The 22,026-nt window shown below is 46.4% G+C and overlaps 1 protein-coding gene across 1 annotated transcript in view; it reads left to right on the top strand.

Moving 5' to 3' along the window:
• The window catches only part of LOC118215515 (OTU domain-containing protein 7A-like), a 72,468-nt gene that overhangs the window by 26,180 nt on the left and 24,262 nt on the right, over window positions 1-22,026 (top strand). Inside the window, exons 2-6 of the mRNA XM_035396409.1 lie at window positions 4,186-4,318; window positions 8,820-8,974; window positions 17,690-17,869; window positions 18,059-18,277; window positions 21,919-22,020. Coding sequence (XP_035252300.1) covers window positions 8,890-8,974; window positions 17,690-17,869; window positions 18,059-18,277; window positions 21,919-22,020 — 586 coding nt within the window. The 5' untranslated portion in view covers window positions 4,186-4,318; window positions 8,820-8,889. The remainder of the gene's footprint in view (window positions 1-4,185; window positions 4,319-8,819; window positions 8,975-17,689; window positions 17,870-18,058; window positions 18,278-21,918; window positions 22,021-22,026) is intronic.

Raw genomic sequence — 22,026 nt, 5'->3', positions numbered from 1 at the left:
AACTTCATTAGGGCACAAGCGATATTTTCTTGGCCGAGAAATTGGATGCCAGCTTGTTCCCAGCACACACATCACTGATATTTCATGGTAGTTTCTCAGAAGTTACTCTTCTACAGTTCTCGCCTGTCTGAAGACATCTCAAATAGAGCTGTTGCGGACGGTTTATAATGGATCTGTAATGCATATTTTTCGTGAAACAAGAGTTTGGCAAGATTTTTGGTACAAAAAACATTGGAGGATATCTGCACATTATTTGCAGACAAAATGTAGACACACATGCAAAAGCCAGCATCTTTCCTTACCCTCAATCAGGTAAAAACATTTGTCTTCTTGTTCAGAAATCAGGGTTCATTCACTTAATTATTTATTTATTATGCACATACGTTTTGCCACAGGCATTTCTTTAGTCATATAAAGGAATTCTTCAGACCTTCGGTAAAATATGACAAAAGCACCTATGTGTTGGTTGGATTCTGTCAGCAGGAAGACTTTCATATAATTTTTCCATTTTCAAGAATGGAGTATTTGAGCCTAAGTAGGCCCAAAATGCAATCCCTAAAACATTCAACGTCTAAATTATGTATAGAATCTAACAGCTCTTTGCTCCTGACACAAATTCTAGAAGACTTGTAAAGAACAGTCTGGTTCTTGTGTTTGGTCCACAGAGTAACTGAATTGATATTATGTTTCCCTGGATATTCGGTGGCTGCACTGGAGAGTGGAGACGGCACATAATTCTATACCTTGTTGGTGGGGCAGCAGTGAGCTTCAGCAGAAGTTACCTAATATGCAACCTGGCTCAGAAATAGTTTTCACCAACTGATGGCAGTAAACCTTGATGTGAAGTCAAATGCTGCTCCATCCTTGCTAGTCTCAAGCTGCTTTCATAATTCTCCAGCACACACGCAACACCTATGTGAATATCACTGAAGGCCCTTTGAAAGGCAGGGCTGTTCATCGATGAAATGCTCTCTGGAGAGATTGCGGAAAGGCAGGCAGATGGCTCTCCCTGTTTTAAACATTTCAGCAGAGATGCTTTATGCTAAGTGAGGCCAATTAGTGCTGAGTCAGCTAATGGAACAGTGGCAGATAGAGGTCAAACTGTGGGCGTCGCATGTTTATGTATGTCTCCTGGCTGCTGCAGGAGATGACAAAAAAGGTTCTTGAATGCATTTTGGCAGTTCTCTTGGTTTGCATTCCTTACTATCAGGCGTGCTAGAACCTGGGTGAAATCTTGGACTTGTAGATTCACCATTCTTGTCAATTCATGGTACCACGTTGCCTGCATAGTGAGCATCAGTTAACCCCGATGGACGTCATAGAAATACCATCAAATTAAGTTTCTGAGAGTAACAAAATTTGATGTGCCCAGGCTGAATGTCCACATAAAAAAAAAAATCCTGTTTTTTAAGAGGAAGAATTGTGTGTTCCGAGGTAGGCTGGGGTTCTGGTCCACTCACATGGCAGAATCTCATCGTGCATGAAGAAGATGCTGTGACCTGGGAGCCTTCCAGATAATAACCTCTCAGAAAGCCCAGCACCGCTGGCAACAATAATAGAAAACTACAAGGAAATGTAGCTAATTATATTGCTCCCATTTATCCCAGGTTTGAGTCTGAACAAATAAAACCCCTCTGATGCACCAGGGTGGCCACCTGAAAGGCCCAGGTGTCCGCTGAGTGCTTTGTGGGGTATTTATTCTCTCCCTGAGAAGCAGCACTGCACGGCAGCGAGTGTAATGTGAATTTATGCCCCCCCCACGTGTGCCTGGCACCGAGGTCAGCCATAGCGCGGCTTGCGGGCCCCAGAACAACAGCAGCCTGTTGTGTTTTGCTTACCAGCATCATTTTCTTTTTCTTTTTTCTTGCTCGTCTTTGCACGTGAATTTCTGTACTCACAGTAGACAGGGGGGAGGGTATGTCATGAAGTAAAAAATGCTTTGCTTTAGTTTCTGCTGCTGATTTGGTTAACTTCCTGTTGAGGGCACACCCAAGTTGGCACTGAGAACAAGCAGCAGCAAATTGGCATTCCTGAAATCATAAGCTAACACCCTTGGTTTGTACATGTCGAGATTAAACATTAGTTTACTGAGCTGGTCATGGTTGAGGGGTTCAGGGTTTGAAAATTGCGCTCAGAGAGTGCACTTGCTGATCTTTTTTTTCAGGAACTGATTGAATTGTGTTGAGGGAAACTGTGTGCAGAATGGCAAAGCCCCAGCCCCGCAGTCATAGTCAAGCAGGTAGTCAGAGTGAATGTCTCCCCTCAGAATGGCTGAGGTCACATGCTCAGAGCAAACCACATGACTGGATGAGAGAGTGTGAATTCTATGTTAAGAATGCACTGTACAGATAATGGCTTTGAGTTTGAATCATTTCCTATCTGATGTAATAATGTATTACATTATTACAGAATAATATTAATGCTTCCTGTGTCCCAGTGATTCACTCATAAGAGAAAGACAGAGAGAGGCCAGTTAAATGAGATATTTGATCCCAAAGAAAGAAATTACCCTAAACAATTCACCTCTAAAATGTGCTTTGTGCAGTTCTGTGAGCATGTAGGTTGCAATGATCACTTTCTTATGCTGCAGTCTGGAATGTTCCATCACAACTGTCTTGTTGTGATAACACCTGACTAACAGACGTTTTTTCCCCCCCACTGAGTCACTGATGCTCATGTTACGTCACCAGAGGGTGACCTGTATACGTTTAGAAATTTGACTGGAAAGACAAGAAAGGATTCACTTCAAGGGCCCTAGCTGCAGCCTCTGCTCCACAAAGCATGCCATTTCCACTGCAGGTGGTCCTGCAAGACCACAGCCCGAGCAGAAACACCACTGCCATCGCAACGCTATCGGCAGCTGAAGAAACAAGCACCAGGGGGCCGCATAGTACAGAGAATCATGTACATTTACAGTAACCTGGTGATCGGTCAATGTAGATTCATAATGATTTTAGCCATTTCCGATGTACAAACAAACAGTGCATTTGGGGAGTTACAGCGCTGTGAATGTAGTGGAATGAGGTCCTGCTGGGTGGGAAAGTTGTGATGGATGGCGGGGCTCTGGCCGCTGGTCGCACAGCCCCAGCTGAGGCTTAATGAGGACGCGGTGTCTCTGCGTTTCGCTGATTTTGGGGCTTGCAGTGCATGAAGCCTGACGAGGTTTCATCAAGACAAGGCTACGTTCCAGCTCTCGGCTTTTCATAGCCCACAAAATACTCAGCTACTGCAAAGACAGAACCCTCTGGAGCATTGGGCACAAAATGTGTGTGTGTGTGTGTGTGTGTGTGTGCGCGTGTTTTTTATTAAACAGTACAGTGATGCTCGGTGATAGTAACCTTAAGGAGCGGCTCAGGGAGACAATACTCTCATAACATTTTGTTTGCTTGATCAAAATTGCTATAATTGGACCAGGTTATTTTACAGAGCATTTTCCTGTATCTTTCCCTTATATGGTTCCACCCTCCTGGTTTTTGCTGTCATTCTTTTCCCTGGACAACACCACATACTGTATTTTTGCTTAGCCTGCACCACGACTGTTGACCTCATTGTGAAATAGCATGCCCTGCCCTCAATATACAAAGTTGATATATTATTCATTTAAGACGGTGGCATTCATTTCCAGTTTACCCAATGGAAAAATGATGTGCACAGTTTAACATCTGTGACATTCTTGTTTCTTTCTCTGAATTATGAATAGGACCCAGAGGTGTTTTAAACATGGCTTATGAGGCTGTAACCCTGTCCCCGCATCTACCAGCGCCCACGGCGTGTGGTTTAGAAGTAATCCTGTTTAGTCGGGCAGCGTGCATTGACCACTTCCTGCGACTTTACTTTAGTCTGGATGCTCGAGCGACAACTACTGACTGAAGTTTCCGTTCCACAGCGTCCCCACTCCTTCGCTCTGCCCACTCGCTGTTTCAATGGAGGCAGCCAATGAGCTTGCAGCCTCTGATAGTGGTGTTGTACTGGAAGGTCTTGCCCTCCTCTAGCATGATGACTGTCAGATAAATTGTACAGTAACCACCATTTCATTGATTTGGATTTAATTAACTCTTCACATTTTATCTTTGCTGGCTTCTATGCTGTAGTAAGATTATTATTATTATTAATAATGAATTGTTCATTTCGCAGTTCATTTTGTTGTCTGCAGAGACATTATCGTTTTTTCCTCTTGTATTTCAGGCCACACAGGGACAGTCCTCTGCACTGCATCGCCCTCATCTGCGGGACTATGGACTAGAGAGAGCGCCCTGACGTCAGAGACAGCCATGCCTGCGCGGAGGCAGCTCACAACCCCTCAGTGAATAAAGGGAACGTAAGTGCTCTGTCCTCTGTCCTCACAATCCCCATCAGCCCTGTGGGAGAAGAGTGACCTGGAAACCATGCTCCCAAAATCTGGAGAAGATAATGTTCTCCTTCATCACTTACTGTATATCAGTCAGCGTGGACTGTCTTTCAAATATGATATATATATTATATTGTACTCTATGCTTGCTATATTTTATCTATTTTATTTCATTATGCTTGGAAAATGCTTTGAGTTCAACTAGCCTTCTTTTAAATTATTATTTTATTCGATTTTTAATTTTTTGTTTTAATTATATGTTTTTATTATATTCTTTTTTTTCCACATTTTTAATGTTTTTTATATATTTTATTTTGTCACTATGCTTACTAAAGCTATTGTTATTAATATATCTAAAGCATTGATAGTAGTGGTGTAGTTCACTATAGTAAACATCTCTTCAAAAGCACACTGCTCTTTCAGGAGTGGGGGGGCTGACGTTTTGTTTTTGTGTTTTTACGGGGAAATCAGTAGGGGGTTCCCCACCACTGTCAGACCGTGTGAGGTGAACTGCAATGACTGTCTAATGCTGAATTAACTCATTTTAGGAGGGTCAGGAAGTCCTCAAATAAATAACACTTTTTTGACATTTATTTGGCAAAAAAAACATGTTGCAATACCCTTCCCTGGTTACTTTTTAAAAGTCACCACGTCTCAGTGCATGGGAACGCCCAGCAGCGATCTTCCTAGCGGTTTCTTGCGTGGCCCGGGCTAGCCCGCCCGCCCGCCCGGACCGGTCAGCTTGCAGTTACGGCCCCGGTGATCAAGGCCAAATGAACGACCGCAGCGCGCCCATTGATTGATGAGTGGGAACAGCGAGATGCTCAATTATGGATCAGCTCTGCACTGCAGACTCTCTAAGAACTTTTGTAATTGTTATCACATGGGGGGCTCTCCTGAGGCTTTCCAGCGCATGTGGCCGAGTGAACACCGCGCCTGCCCCTGACTCGCCCTTTTATCATCTTTTCTGTTGTGATCTTCTAATCTTCTTACGCATGCCTTTTCTCTTTTGGGCCGCTAGCTTTTTTTCTAGCTGACCAGGCGGAACAGGCAGCTTGTTATTGAGTTACTCTTCCTCGGCAGAGCCAGTTTCGACGCACCCCCCCTCTGGTCTGTGCCGTTGACACTGCAAAGGTCTTGCCGTGGAAAACGGAAGAACTGCTTTCTTTGTCGCTGGTGTGCAGCCAGGCCATATTTAATGAGAGGAGGCCTGGCTTCCTTGGAAATTAACGCTAATACGTGGGACGCTGCTTTAGCCCGTTCTTAGCATATGCCATTGGCAATACGCACGACTCAAAGGAATCTCTGAGTCATGCCACTGCAACCTCTCACAAATGCACACCCTTTGGGCTACTGGAAAACGGCTTGAATTAAGCGCTGCCTTTGAGTGACTAACAGTTTCTGCAATGTTTGCCACCTCTGCTGCCATGGAACATGATTCAAATTAAGATGAGCCTTGCTAGCATTACATGGCTGGACCCAGGCATTTTTATGTCTATTTGGTGAGAGATGTACCTGTTGTTAGGAAGAGCCAGGGGTAATAAATCTCTGTCTCATCCCTTTGCTATCTTCAAGAAATATGGGTAGGTCTCTGTGGGATTATACATTTGTGAGATCTCAAACCAGGGAAAATGTAATATTTTTTCCCATAATGCAAAGTCCCCATTTCAGACACTCATTAAGGAGTTATTTTTAGAAAACGGGTTTTCCTGACACTGCTCTCTTGTTCCTGTAATGCTGCAGTGAGCTCTTCAAAAACTAGGTTAAAATATGATAAATGGGACAATAACTTTAAAAAACTCAACAAAAAAAAAAGAAAAGCAAAGCCATATTGAATCCCCTCTGACTCTGTAATCCTGTGACTTATCCCTGCAGCTTTACATAAAGTGTCGCTTTGACCATGTCTGTAATGGTCAGAGTGCGTCCACTCCTCCATTTTTTATGGCAAAGATACGATGCGCCCCAGCAACACAATGTTAACAAATGCTAACTACCTGCAGTATGTAGGTCACCTAAACCTGATTGGTGTTTTCATATGAAGAGAATTATACATGTAATATCTTTTTTGTTCAGAACAGAGATATTTGTCTTGCTGCTAAATGAAGACAGAGTTTGCTTAGAAATGATACTAGCCAATGTGTGATATGTGGCTTTGTCTTATGTTTTATTTATTTATTTATTTGGGGGGTGTTTGATCTGATAGCTGTATGCTACAGAGTAATACAGTGGTACGCTTCCACTTTATAAAGACAGCTACAGGTAGCTGTGAATATTTGTGATCAGATCAAGCGCATCAAAGCTGTCTCTTTTCTTGTCCGTTGGATTTGAGGAATGGGTCACCACAGTGTCTTGTCACGTTGGTTGTCCTCAGCAGACTGTCTCAGGATTTGACCCTGGAGTCTTACTGTTAGAAATGTTGTCCAGCTGTTGATTCCCTGATCCAGAGTCATCAAAAAGCCACATCTGACCTGAATCTCACTTGGGTCAAAACCAAGAGTAGTTTACACAAGCTTTTACTGGACCTTGTGTCCATTAGCACAGCTGGATATATACTCTAGCAATTTAGTTTATGTGCCATGTCAGAGGGTCCAACAGCTGTGCCTTCCCAGGGACTCAAACCTGCAGGCCCAGACCCACTGCACAGCGCTACTGCCCGCTTGGCCAATGTAAGTAACTGCAGTAATCAGTTCCACCGCGCGTATCGTCAGGCAGATAAATGTATCCGGCCCATCAGACTTCAAGGGATTCCTGCGATGGTGAGCACTCAGCTTGTGAGCGGGAACCGCTAATGTGCCAGTGATTAAATTTGTGCTGATTTGGATTGGAGTGCCAGAGAGATGTGCGTTTGGACGGGGAGAGCCCGGGCAGGACGGGGTGGTGGGGGGGACGCTGTGCCAGGATTCCAGGCCGGGTTGTGAGAGCTGTTTCGTGTCTGAGGGCAGTAAAGGCCTCCGGATCGCCGTGTACCCTGCCGAGCTGCGGCCCGCCAGCCGCCATCGCTCTGGTGCGGCGGAGCAGAAACCGCGGCTCCGGTCCTGCACGAGCAGCCAGTGCGTTTCAGGCATTCCTCTCACGCCCCTGTTCCTTCTGGGTAAGCGACGGCCAAACTGCAGGAACGGTTGCGTGACTCTGGAACAGAATTTGCGTGACCTTTTGTTTGTTAAAATGGGTCAGGCTTGGTCCGTAACGCACAGATAAGAGGCAGATATTCAGCCCTCATGCCCTCTGGGGGAAGGTTAGAGCGGACTGCACAGTCAGGGCGCGGGCAGTGCGAGACGGCACTGTGTGCCACCCAGGAAGTGAGACGAGCAGCGTGGCTGGTGGCTGCAGCTGATTGGAGGTCATTAGTGTGCCGGCGCTGTCGGCAGTATGCAAATGGGGAGAGGAACAGAGGCACGGGGGGGTGATAGGAGGTGTGCAAGGGCATGCTGCACTGCACTGTCTGCCTCCTGACTGGGCCTCCCAGTCACACTCTCTCTCACATAAATTTGTTTCGGTTTATCTTTCAGAGAATCTTTCATTCTCTCTCTCTTTTTGCAGAATTATCAAGGTGCCTCTCTCTCTCTCTCTCGCGCTCTCCTTGCAGCTGTCTGTTTCTTCTCATTAATCTCACTCTCTTCCTCCCTTTCTCTCTCTATCTCTTTGTCTTTTTTTTGTCTGTGTGTCTGGTCAGCTCAGGTACATTCTGCATGCAGGTAAAAAATAGTCATTGTTGCCTGTGTTGTAAATGTGGATGAAACAGTGCACGTTTTGAACAATGTGAATGTGCTCAATCAGGTACACACGTGATATCTAGCCATTAATGGGCCTGTACTCTGTTTGGTGAGTGGGAGCTCTGCTGTTATAGCACACGAGGAGCCGCAGGAGACATCTTCATAGCGTTTCATGTTTATCCCATTCTTTGCATCCACAGCGGCTCCGTTGACCTCTGGGCACAGTGGGCTGAGGGTGTCTTTGTACATAAGGGACAATAACTGTCCTTTTCTTGGCGACATTGTAGTTTCAGCAGCCACAGAAACTAAACAGTACGGTTCTCCAGCCCTACCAGGAATACCAAATGGTTGCAAGCGGGTGTCAGAGGCCCCCGGGGGCAAGCTAAATCCAGGGCTGTAGCAGGCGGAGGCCTGATTGGTGGAATGCAGGTGGAGAACATTCTGAATGTGGGGTACGGGAGTGAAAGCCACTGGGGTTGACTATGGGAGGAAAATGAGTCATTTTCCAGCTCAAACTGACATGTTATATATTATAAGGTATGATTCATCAGTGAACAGCCCCGAATGCACTTGAGATGATCTAACAGTTTTCTTTGATATTTAGCTAGTGCATTGTGCTTTGCAGTCCCTTTTGTTGTGGATTGTGGTTTGCTGCGTGGGTGTGCGTGTGCATGTGTGTGTGTTTGTGTGCAGGTGTTGGTGTGTTTGACTGTTTAATTGCGCAGTTGACCATCTCTCCTGCCCTCCTCTCTTTGCAGATGATCCAGTAAAAGCCTGGCGACCACAGAGGCTACGGCTGCTCACTGGGCAGCATATCCACATGGTCACATGACTCTGGACATGGACGCGGTCCTGTCAGACTTTGTTCGGTCCACAGGGGCAGAACCTGGTCTGGCAAGAGACCTGCTGGAAGGTAAGAGTGAGAATCCGCCTCATCTCTCGGTCCACTTCAGCCGATGTATGGTGAGCATTCTGGTGCATCACTCAGCTGGGCGTTATGCATAGTGGCGGTATAGGCTAGGTTAGCCCTCTCCCCCCTTCACTGTGGTTAAAAATTGTGATTATTGTTTATATATAAATTTAGTCTGTTGTTATCATGAATCCAGTCTGGGGTCCAGACAGATTGGACCAGTCATTTGCGGGAGTTCAATGTCTCCCCCCCCATAATAACTCATGACAACGGCATAACCTGTCCTGTTTCCTGGCCAGCCGCAGTTTGTTTTCCATTGTTTGTTCGTATTACACCTCTGCCTTACAGTCTGATGTGGTGATTAGCATTCAATAAGATACAGCACCTCGGGGAGGTAGACATAAGAGTTTCGATGAGACCAATTAGGCGAGTAAGCGGGGGTGGGGCTTGAGCAAGGGGGCGAGGCTTACTTGTTAGCATGATCTCTCTTGCACCTCTCAGCCATTCACTGGCTTGTTTCACCGACGCGCAGAATGAGGACTGTGCAGCACTCTCCATTTAAGAGCACGTTAGGGACAAGCGCAGCAGCGGACGAGCACGTCTGCACTCGCCGAGGGCCTCTAATCTCACGGCATTACCACATTAAGCTGACACCAGAGTCCAATTTAGTCTGGAAAACAGGCACGGGGGACCAAAGGGGCTCATATTTTTACTTGAAAATCGCCTGCTGTACATCGCCTCTCTCTCTGCCTGCAAACCGTCATCAGCTGTGCCTTTTAAGCTCTGTTACAGGAGGAAGCGTGCACATGAGTATAATAGCCTGTTGTCTGCCTGTGCCAGGACACTCGTGACTCTTAATCCCAGTCTTTTATCAAATGCACCATAATAATGAAGAACAGGAAGAGGAAGTCCTTGTCTTGTCTGTACGAACTGTACCTACGTGTTGTCGTGTTTGACATTACATTGATGAGACAAATGGCAGAACAGAACAGCGTACCAGCTCATAAATACTGGTAGTCAGGGCCACCGTTGTCATGGCTGTGGGTAGGAAGTGGCTTTCCACAGCTCTTCCTGTGGTGCTAGGCTACGTCCGCCTGGGCCTGCCTGCACTTTGAGGGGCCTGCCTAGCTTACGCACGACCCTCCTCCGTCGCCAAGGGGCACCCCTGTTCCCAATTCCAGCACTAATTTAGGATCAGGGCCCCTCCCAGTACACTCATAAGGCCCGCTCACCCCATAAAACACACAGAAAGCCTAACTGCGGGTGATTACAGTCACCAGTATTCCACTTTGCACGTTCCTACATGTTGACCATATTCATTGGATTTACAGCAGCTTATGTTTTTCACATCGTCTTCCTACGTTGGGCAGCACGACGGCACAGTAGTTAGCAAGGGGGAGGTTTTGGGTTGGAGTCTCGACCGACCCTGATCCTCTCTACATGGAGTTTGCATGTTCTCCCCATGTTGCCATGGGTTTCCTCCCGCAGTCCAAAGATATGCAGCTTGGGACTATGCAGGGTGTCATTGTAAATGAGAATTTTTTTCTCAATTGACCCTCCTGGTTAAATAAAGGTCTATTACATTCGTAATAGTAAATACTGATTGAAGCAATTCCAGCTGGGTACCTGCTTTAGTGGGTATGTGGAAAGTGCCCTGCTGCCTGGGATTCAAAGTCCATAAGTGCAATCACAGTCCTTTATAGCCACTGTTTCTGCATTGTAGCCCAGCACCATCAGGCCTTTCAGCAGTGCTTTTACACAGCGGCCATTCCACGTGCTGGTCTGTGCCGGCCGCGCTGCCCGTATCCGTACCCGTACCGTGCACACGCACGCGAGAGCTTCCCTGTAAATAGGCAAGCGCACAGAATGGCAGCGTGAAAGAGCTTTCACTGAACAGCTGCGCCAACCCGACTGCTCCGGAGCAGTTATGGATGAGCGCCGGTCATCCACTAACGGGGTTTTAACGGGCCCTCTCCGCGGACATGTCGCCGTGCGCTCTGCGGACATGTCGCCATACGCTCCGACACTCCATGCGCGAGGAACAGGAGAGAGAGCAGCTCCCGCCTTAATGAAACCTGCTCACTTATATTGTAAGGAGAGAATGAGCTCAAGATGGTGGACTTTGTCTCTAACGCCAAGCTGTGCTCACACATTAAGGGGTGAAGACACCGTGCTTCCCAGCCCAGGCGGGTCTGGTGGAAATTCTGGTGCGCAAAACAGAAATAAGGTGAAGATTAATTTTTTTTTTTTTATTTTTTTTTTTTTAAGAAAACTGGAAATGTATTGTCCTTTCAATAAGGGGAAAAAAGAGATTTCAGAGCAATGCCTTTGTCGTTCAGCTGAAGACGCACACTGACGAGGCCATTATTTCAAACTTCATTCCCCTCTGCCATGCACCTTGCAAAATCAAAACAGGAATGTTTTTAATAAAGAGTACCCCGCAGACTGCTTTAAAAAATCTCTGCACCCTTAGAGATCATATCCTTGGGATTCTAATTTAGATTCCATATGAAATACTCAACAGTTTTCACTTTGCGGTTATGTAACGTACTGTAGCCCACAAGGCTGGTGAAAAAAACAAGAACTAGGCTGCTTCCAGGAAAGCAAAAGCCGATTTATTGTTATCATCAAACGCACATGTTCATAAAGTCTGCAGAAGGGAAATATACTCCCAACATTCTGTTTCTTATTTTTCCCTCCTGAATTTTTACATGGGAGTTTTCTTTACATGTATGAGGCTGTGAAGTCTCTGGTAACAGTGGCTGTGATGGGGCTCAAACCTGCAGTAGCTCGCAGGAATACACTGTCAGTGTAGAAGCAGGCTGTGAACAAAGGACTGGAAGCTGCAGCAGCATTTGGGATGACAGACACATTGATGCAATAGAACTGAAATTGCTCATCAGACTGGGGTTGTACTGTGCCTGCAGCAGGCAAGGTGCTTTTTCCTGACTGATGTAAATCATGGCAGGCCGGGGGGGGGGGGGGGGGGGCGGCCACTGAGGGGCGTCTCCACGCGCCGGGTCAAAATTCGGTGACCGGGCGGCTGCTTCTCCACCTCCCGCTGAGAAGAATTCTCAAGGTCGCGGAGCGGCGCTACGCCCCGCGGCTTTAACGGGGATTTATTTTGTTTGCATGACCGCTACGCGACCTCTGCTACACGCACGCCTGGTGTGCCCGGGGGAGGGCGGGTTCTTCATGAACCCCAACATGGGTGGAGCTACCTTATCGGTGACTTGCCGTCTTGAACCAATTGCAAGCACTCCCGCTACGGACAGCACACTCTTTTGATCGGTTGATCCGAGATGGTGCGCAGGTTCAAGAACCCGCAGTAGTCTCTCACCCCATGTGCTGTCTGTGTGTGCCTATGCAGGTCGGCATTCCCTTTCATAAAGCTGTGAGCCGCCCGGAGTCCACCAGCAGTGCTGTACTGACTCCACATTCACACAAAGCGCAGAACTGGTTGTGTATGCTGCACTGATTCCTGTTGATGGTGCTCGCAGGCAGACGAGAGAACACTGGCTTCGCCCCAGCACATGATTCACTCCGCTAGCCCCGCCCACGCCCCACTACACACCCCAATTACTAACAGCCCCCTCACAGCGTCCCAAGTGGTCGGTGACCTGGTCCTAAATGTCTCACAGAGCCTTCAGAATGTGACGGGGAGGGGGGGTGGGACGTGCAGGCTGGCTCGTTGCCAGGTGGGTGTGGAAGGTGTTTTGCTGCTCGCGTGCGGCGCTACAGCGGTTGAGCTCCCAGGCGGTTTTGGTCTCGTATCCAGGGCCGGCTGATTGATGAATGGTGTCTGTGGCTGGAGGGGTCGGGATCCCTTTGGCGTGGATCAGCATGGCGCTGTCTTCCCGCTGGGGTTTCTCCTCCTCAGGTTCGGAGCGCGGGCCCTGAGCCACACTGCTGGCTCTGCAGCTCGCTGCTGAACGCTGCTGAACGCTGCTGAACACTGCTGAACGCTGCTGAACATCTGGCGTGTTGCACTTCAAATGCACACGCTAGCACCATCAGTGCTAAGAAGCCTCATTCTCTGCTGATGCTCTTCAGAAAAAAATCAAGTTCATCTGTTCAGACGGTTCTCTCAGATAATTGTTCAGGGAACTGCCCTGGGAGCCCTCTTGTGGTTATAGAATGTAACTGACACAGGGGTTGACAAGCTCACTCATGGATTAGGCTATCTCCTGGAAAAGCACACACAGCCAAAACAGTGGGATTTGCATAGTAATCACAGAGGGCACTTGCAGGCAGGAAGATACTTGGTTTTGAGTTTGTGCACCTCTGAAATCTATGTACAGTGGCATAATTTTCCAAATCCCATTTGTAATGTCCATGCAAAAAAAGCAGGGTGGATATGATGTAAATCAGGTTCATAAGTACTCCAGCTGATTGACAAAAGGCCTTTTATAGCAATGCTATTAACAAAAAATCATGAGCTTCAAAAACCTGTTGTTGATTCACAGCAGGTGGTGGCCTGTACAAAGCTAGCATAATGTAGAAATGTGCCGCTGACTGGGGCCACTGCAAGTGCTGAAAGCACTGTCAACAAATCTGGGTGGGTTTAACAGACTCAAACCGGTGGGGGAATTAGAGCCACGCTCATTCCACAGACCTGTCAAGGACACTCATCACGGTGGCCATGGCAACTGCCACTGTGTCAGGCTCAGTGCGAGGAAGAGATAGGGCCAGTTTGAATTCAGAAATCGACACCACATTCTCTTTTATTCATTTTTTTGTGCATAAGGATTCATTCAGATGAAATGATTCAATTATCCATCAGCATGACTGAGCAAGCATGGCTCAAGTGCTGTCCAACACACCTGGATCAGTGCTCTGTTTTTGCCCAGACAAAAATAAAGTCTTTTCAGATAAAGGGGTTATAGTACAAAGTTCTATAATTTTAACTGACAAAAGCTTTGTATCGTTGGCTAGGTATTTGTGTAGCAATAAATAAAATAGTCAGAAAGAGCTTGTAATTGTCATTTTCAGTTTGGTGTGAGAGCCTTTGAATGCGTCAAAGTAAAATCGATGGACTGTAAGAAACTGTTCGTGCTGTGCATACTTGTGGACACTGATTGGAAATAGGAAATGCTTGCTTTAATCTGGCACAGATAGTGTGTGTCAGATTTGTACAGAGCAGCCATTGGATTAAAGCGTTAATTGCATTTCAGATTTGGCCCGCTAAATGACGCGGTAATCAATGTAGTGGATACGATTTGCATCGATTTGTTCAGAGGTACTGCCGCGCGTGATCTGAGGTTTCGCAGTCTGAGCGTGGTAGCGTACGCTGCCTCTGGTGGGGGGGGTTGATCTGATGTCGAACAAAGCAAGGACAGGATGAGAAAACTGGCACGAATGGCAAAAACAGGAGGGGAGGATAAGAGCGGTGTTCGCTCCCAGCTAAAGGGAGGGGGGCATTTCGAAACCAAGGTGGAAACCTTGATCTAAAGTTCAGGACCTGTCGTCCATTTGTTCTGGCAGGATGATGCCGTGGTGATGCTCACCTCAGTCACATGATGCAGAGCATGAAAACGCCAATTCAACACACATCCTATTTCCTCACTTCCTGTGATCCACCCACACAGTAGCCATTTAATTGTGACTTTTGATTCCATCATTTAATTTAGCAGCATTTACAGATAGTTGCTTTTCAGTAATTAGACTGTGTGTGTGTGTGTGCGCGCAAAGTTGTCATTGTAATGCATAGGTGTTCGTGTGTGGGCGTTAATGTGCGTACTTGTGTCTGCAGTAAGTGTGGTACGTGTGAACATGTGTGTGTGTGTCTCTGTGTACTGTACAGTATGTCTCCCTCAGCTCTGATCCTCAGTGGTGATATCCCCCATCATAACTCACCACTTATAAAGAAGCAAACATACGTAAAAGCCCTAAATACAACAATGCACCGAGTGAGGCACTACGTCTGTACGCCCAGAGGTAATATTATTGTTGGGAAGCTGACATAATGTCTCAGCTCTTTTTTGTCTACGCTAGTTATACATCCAGCTTCCTGCCAACTGTGTACAGGAAAGCTGGCGACTGATAATTACTGCAGTCAGCAAACTGAGGAGCCTTTAGGGTAAGCCCCACTGATGGAGAGCTGGAGACAAACCAGACGCCACCCTCCCATTCTCCATTCACCAGCCAGCTCACACTCCGTCAACAGCACTGTGGAAATAAAGCGCGTCACCAACAGCCTAATCCCGCAAATCAATTCGATGTGAAGCAGAGTAAGGCTTTACCGTAAGTGTGACATTAGGAAAACATGCGTAACTGCCCCTTATTTAGCTTGATCGCCACTTCCGTCATCTGAAATGATGGCAGCCTTTTGTTCATTCAAATCTTATTGGCTAGTGCTTACCCACCTGTCAATCACATTTTATACTACTAATACTTTCAATGCGAATATATATCTTATTTCATTATACATGAAACTATTAATGGGAGTTTTGCCTGGTGCAGTGAGGGGAAGAGTGAGAATCTGGTGAATCAGGCTGATCCTCAGGTCTCATGGACAGATAAAGTAAGAGGCTGATCTCCGGTCAGTGGTGATGGTGGGTCTCATGACCAGATGTAGTGGGGGTGGCTGATCTCAGGTCAGTGGTGAGGGAGAGCAGATGGCAGCTGGAGGAGCCCTGAGGCAGTGGTCATGTCCTGTTTGAGGAGCTGTCACTCTCCCAGAGCTCAGTGCAGTAATCTCCTCCCCCCCTCACTGTGAATGATAAAGGCCAGGCTCATTAACTGTCTACAAGTGTGGTCATAAACACTTCTGCTTTAGACCTGTTGCCAGTGTGTGATTAGATATATGTGTGTGTATGTATTTGGGTATATGTACATATGTGCATGTGTAGACATGTGTGTATGCATAAATATGTTTGCATTTCCCAACGCAAAAGTATACACATGCACATACGAGTGTATACATGTGTGCATGTCTGCATGCGTGTATATGTTTGTATTTCCATTTGTACATGCCTGCGTGTGTATACGTGTCACTGTTCAAGTGTGTACGTATGCGTATGAGAGGCTGTCCGATTCCGTATGTCATGTGCATGGGTGTGTGTGTGAGCTTGTTTGTGTGAGAGTCGCAATATGACATAGTATATGAGTCATGGGTGGCTGCAGGCTCAAATCCTGGGTGAGGCACTGCTAATGCCATAGTGCCCGTCAGTGACACCCTTTACTCCAAACACTTTATTAAATATCCAGCTGTATAACTGAGTAATGTGTAAAAACAGTGGACTTAGTTTGGCTACCCTGGACGACAGTGCCGACTGAGCAAATAAGCAATGTGAAAGCTATATGTGGAAAGACATGCCATCTAGTGGCCGTAAACAGTGCTTGCATTCGCCCCAGTCTTCGGGCCCTTCACTGTGGGGATGTGGGACCCGCTTGTCATAAATGAATCTTAAATATCTGATAGAAACAGTTTTTCTATACTTCTGTCACTACCAACTCTTACAACCATCACATATGCCTTCCCTGCAGTGGAAGGATATTTCATTCACATTTTTCCATACCATACAGATTTCAGATATTATTTTCTTCAAAGGGGTTCACAGACATACGTGGTGCTTCACGGAAGATTTTATGCATCCTCACTGCACTTCAGGAAATCAATGGTTTGGCTACTGTTGTACTATATAGTGAATCTGTTTTCAGAATTCTCACTCTCCCTCCCACTCTCCCTCTCTGTACAGATTGTATCTAATCTATACAGCACGACAGAAAGCTGCATCTTTCCTCCTCACGCCTTTCCTTTGTGTCACTGTGGAATTGTATTTGGCTTAGTGTGTGGGAGAAGTGAAAAGGACAAGCACAGATGCTAGCATCCCATTTTTACAGCATAAAATGCAAAAAGTAAAATGGTTTCCTGGTGGTTCAATGGGAGAAGTTGTTGTTGGCCAATGATGTTCTGATATGAGTGTGCAAACGGGCAACCAGAAAACAATCGCACCTCGCGAGGGTGACAGTGGCTAGGCCTGCATTATGTGCTGACTGGGGGAGGAGCTGCTTTGTGGCCATTTTAGTCATATATGGGCCTACTTTTACCACCATGAGCAGGAAGTTTTTAACTCAGAAATATTGCAACTAATTGCCTGTTTGCTGGCTTGTCTTTTATATCTGTCTGTGAACAGCTTTTCTGCTTCAGCCAGAGTATCAACCACAGAAAGGATGTTATTTCACTGTTCAGTTTCCTGCTGTTTGTTTCTAATCAGATTGCTTCGCAGGTAGAATATCTCCTGACCACTTTCACAAGGTGTTTTAAACCAGGTTTACACAGATCACCATGCAGCATGACTTAATGTTATACAATACGTGTGCTTAGCTGCGTTATAAATCCAGTTTTCATTTAGTCGACTTTTGTCAGAACTGAAAATGGATGGCATCCAGAGGCTAACCCAAAGCTTATTTGGGGTGTTCTTTTCTGTGAGCGTAGTGACGGCTTGGTAAAAGACTTCTGCAGTGCTCTGCTTCAGTCACAGTCGGGGCAGTAGGCTAGCAGGGTGCTAGTTGCATAAGGGCACACCGCAAGCTCTGGACAGCTAATGGTGGTGAAGAAAGGTTTGCTGATCCTGACACCTTTTACCTGCATTTTACCTGTTCTATCAGTGTCTTCATTGTTTTACCTGCGTTGTAACTGTTTTCATTGTTTTATCTGTGTGTTACCTGTGTTTTAATCATTTTACCTGTGTTACATGTGTTTTTCTTGTGCAGGTAAAAACTGGGATGTGAGCGCGGCTCTCAGTGACTTTGAGCAGCTCCGGCAGGTTCATACAGCCAACCTGCCACAGGTCTTCAACGAGGGCCGCTACTACAAGCCCCCTGAGCGGGACACGCCCCAACACCTGGCCAAGGTGGAGCGTCCGTGCCAGAGGCAGGAGGACAATGCTCAAGGTAGTGCACCTGCGCTTCGGCCAGTTCCTTCCCCACAGCTCTGTATCCGCGTTTTATTTTCCTCCAATGATGACAACATGGTGTTATTGGGTCTGCTGACCGGTCGTTGCAATGTCCTCGATCAGCAGCAGAATGCATCTTGGCTGCTTCTGACGCGAGCATTTCGGCACGTTTCTCTCCTCCCTCCAGAGAAGCGCCTGTCGCGGGGCATCTCCCACGCCAGCTCGGCCATCGTGTCCCTGGCGCGCTCGCACGTGGCCAGCGAGTGCAACAGCGAGCAGCTGCCCCTGGAGATGCCCATCTACACCTTCCAGCTGCCCGACCTCAGCGTGTACAGCGAGGACTTCCGCTGCTTCATCGAGAGGGACCTCATCGAGCAGTCCACCATGGTGGCCCTGGAGCAGGCCGGTGAGCACCGACCGCTTCCGGAAGAATCTCTCTCCTCCTTCCCATCTGTGCGCTGCCTCGGGGCCACGCCCATCCTCACCGTGTGCGGTGCACGTCACATTGCTGATGACATCCACTGATTAACACAGCCATGATTGTGTCATGTGCTCATACATTTAAACAGTATGCTGAGACCATGAGCGCTCTAACCAACTGTGCAGGCGATGAATAAGGCATGGAAGCCAACCATACGGACACATTATATTTAATTACATTTTAATTTTAATTAATGTTAAAAAGATTACAACAAATAAACAGATAAATGAATAAATAAAGCAGTAATAAAACAATTAAAACATTAATCAAAACAATTACATTCAAAATCAATACAATTTAATATTTGGGTCTGAAAGTGTTTTGAAGTTTTAAATTTATTTATTTTTTCCAAATTGTTCCAAATATGAGGGGCACAAAGCGGTCTGTCCTAGGTCAGACTTTTTCTTGGCGACCTGGAGTATAAGCCAGTCTTGTGAGCGTGTGTGATAATTTCAATTCAGAAATGAAGATAGATAAGCTGGTGGCCTACCCTGCAGGGCTTTATAGATGAAAACAAGAGTGCTGACAATGTCTCACAGACAGAGAGGGCCAGCCAACCTTTTCATAAAGAAGACAGTGATGTGTGCCAGATTTATCACCTGTAATGAATCTTACAGCTGAGTGGTAAATGGTACCTAGAGGTTTAACGGTGGTAATGAATGCATGCCTGTAAATGTCTCCATATTCTAACACAGAGAGAAAAAACTGTCTCAATTACTCTCTTTCTGAAATGTGTGTTAACATGCAGCGCTTGTGTTTCCGCCTGCAGCAATCCTAGCATTTCTGTTATGAGAAACCAAAAGAGTGTGACAGACCAAACCAAGCTTCCCAGATTTCCTTTTGATATGATAATGGAGGCGAATAGCGCTTTTGCCTCAAGCCAAGAAGGTGTTGAGTGAATCCCGGCCAAGGTATTTTCTGTGGAGTTTTCTAGCTCACCCCATATCCACATGGGTTTCCTCCGGGTACTCCGTTACTCAATGTGTGAGTGAATGGTGTGTGGGCCCTACAATGGATTGGTGACCTGTCCAGGGTGTATTCCTTCCTTTTACCCAGTGCATACTGGGATAGGCTTCAGCCTTGACAAGGAGTAAGCAGTTTACAAAATGGATGGATGATAATGGAGCCCATTACACTAGCAGTAGGCTATATCTGCATGGGTGCGGTCTCAGGGGTCTTTGAAGGCATTAGATGATGCTTAAGAGAGACTTTTAAACATGGCCTTTGCAGAGCTTTTAGCACCCGGCGTCACATTTCCAGTCTCTTCTTGTTTGAACAGGCAGTTTAGGCCACAGGCTACATGACCGTTTCACATCCCTTCCCCAGGACTTCAGCAGTAAGCATCTGCTTCCATTTGTAAGAGGCATCGCTCCCTTTATGCGCTTCCATGTTCCATCAATCCCCCTCCGCAGAGGGACGTGGGGCTAATGTGACTCAGCTCACAAATAAGCTTAGGCCCAATCTCTTCATTTGTCAAAACAAGCAAGTCAAAGCAGCAACACTCGGAGCTGGTTCTTCCAGTGACATTTCACAGATTAAGATGGGAATTAAAAAGGCTTTTCGATTGGGCATAAGGAATCACGTCAGTTAGCAAATAACAAACGCTCATTAGCTCAGCTGCGTTTTTGCAGCCAAGGGAGTTGCGTCTGCCCTACAGTGTACACAATCACATGTCTTGCATTCATGAAGGCCCTGCAAATTATTCCACCTTATTTTACCATGATTTAAAGTTTATTTGAAATATGTAGCACAAACTGTATTGAATATTTAAAGAATGATCTGAATGCACTGGATGAGGTTTGAGTACTTTATTGAACACAAAAAAAATTTAATAAAATAAGGGGGTTGGGTCCAGAGTCAGAGTCTATGAGAGTACGCCACATCACCACAAAAATGGAAAAGTAAATTCATTTATTGAAGGTAGGCTACACTTGAGATATTTAACTTAACGGTAGCACCTTATGAGTTTGGGAAGAACATTCATGAGTTGTACCACATGAAGAACCAGTTCTAAACTCTACGAGAAGTGGAATCACAAGAAGGTTCCAGTCCACCAGAGGCTGGCCAAGTAGGCTACAGCATATTGAGTCTAATCAAACGCATGCAGTACATTATCCCTAAAATGTCACTCACCCCTCTAGCACACAGGGCATACCTGTAAGTGCATAACCCTTCATCACATGCAGCCAAAGTTATTACTTAGCCCATAACCCATAACAGCCACTCCACCCCAACAACCAAACATTACTTACACAATTACACTCAAAATACATTTCAGATTCACCACCCCAGCCTCCCAGGTTACAATACCCTCTCGTGGGGCTCAGGTGTGTGCAAGTTCCACTACTGATGAGTACACCATCACAAATGCTTAGTAGTCCATGCAAAGCAAGACATGCACTTCCATCAGTCAGAAGGGTAAACAGCTAAAGCACCAAGGAACATAAGTTACCTGAAATACCTATATATATATATTTTTTTAAACCCACTAACTGCATGTTAGTCTCCAGACAAGTCTTACAGCCCTTGAGAGGCCCTAGGCACCTCCTTCATTTATGCTGACTGTTGTTCAGGAGATTTGCAGAACTCCCACTGCACATTTCTGCTCATCTTCCCCAGCTATATTCCTCCGTTAGACCCATCACCAGACCCACCAAAATCTCACCCCGCAGGTGTGTGTGAATAAGCGTCGTAAGTCACATGCTCCCTCAAACTCGGGAGTATCATAAACGATAAAAACTGCTGCTTTACATTTGGAACAAACCATGTTTACGGTTACATGCTTCTCTATAACAAAGCATAGCATTTTCACAAATGTTAAGAAACTGAATGTAAATGTGTTTCATTGTACCGAGCAGGTCGGTTACACACAATATCTTCAAGATATCAGAGAATATCCTAGAGCTTGAGAAAAAAAAGACATTTAAGTTAAAATGAGAAAGGGGATCTTTGTCCCAGCAGACATCCAGAAGCATACAGCTGTCCTTTTGTGTTAACAGTAAGCTCATTAAGCTTCAATATGATTTTTCACTAAGCATTAGGTTTACAGTGTGTAAACCGCTCTCCATAGGCAGGCACAGTTGGGGGGCAGTATTGGCTGTCTGAAGGCCCGCTTTGGTATTAACCTGGCGTGCCGACTATGACCCAGTGTCAGCAGTGTTCTGGCCCATAGCCCGCACAGTGCGAGGTGGCTGGTTTTCATGTTTGTGTGACGGGTTGGGCAGTTTGTGCTTTGTCCACCCCTGCTCTGTAACATGCCCAGGCTTTCCCGCTCCGCTGCATTCCCAGCATGCTCTCCCAGAGGCAGCCCCTCTCAGAGCACATGGGTAAATGATTAATAGCCTGGCAGATAGCTCCAGGAAGCAGGTTTTACATCAGCCTTAATAAAAGACCTTTTACTGGTCCAGTTCTTTCCCTGAAGGGCACTTTATCGTACAGAGGCAGAGCCTTGAGCACAAGGTACATCCTAACCCATTTCACGCTCATTCTTCTTTCTCTGAGCAGTGAGCAGCATACAGGGTGAGAGCAAATGCTGACAAAGCTCAATGCTTTCGCCCTATTTTCAGGTCGACTGAACTGGTGGTCCACCATGTGTACCAGCTGCAAGCGTCTTCTTCCACTGGCCACCACGGGGGACGGGAACTGCCTACTGCACGCTGCATCCTTGGGTGAGC

Source organism: Anguilla anguilla, chromosome 16 (assembly GCF_013347855.1).
Source record: "Anguilla anguilla isolate fAngAng1 chromosome 16, fAngAng1.pri, whole genome shotgun sequence".
NCBI lineage: Eukaryota > Metazoa > Chordata > Actinopteri > Anguilliformes > Anguillidae > Anguilla > Anguilla anguilla.
The sequence above is the reverse complement of the archived record's forward strand: the minus strand, read 5'-3'. Positions and strand labels throughout refer to the sequence as shown.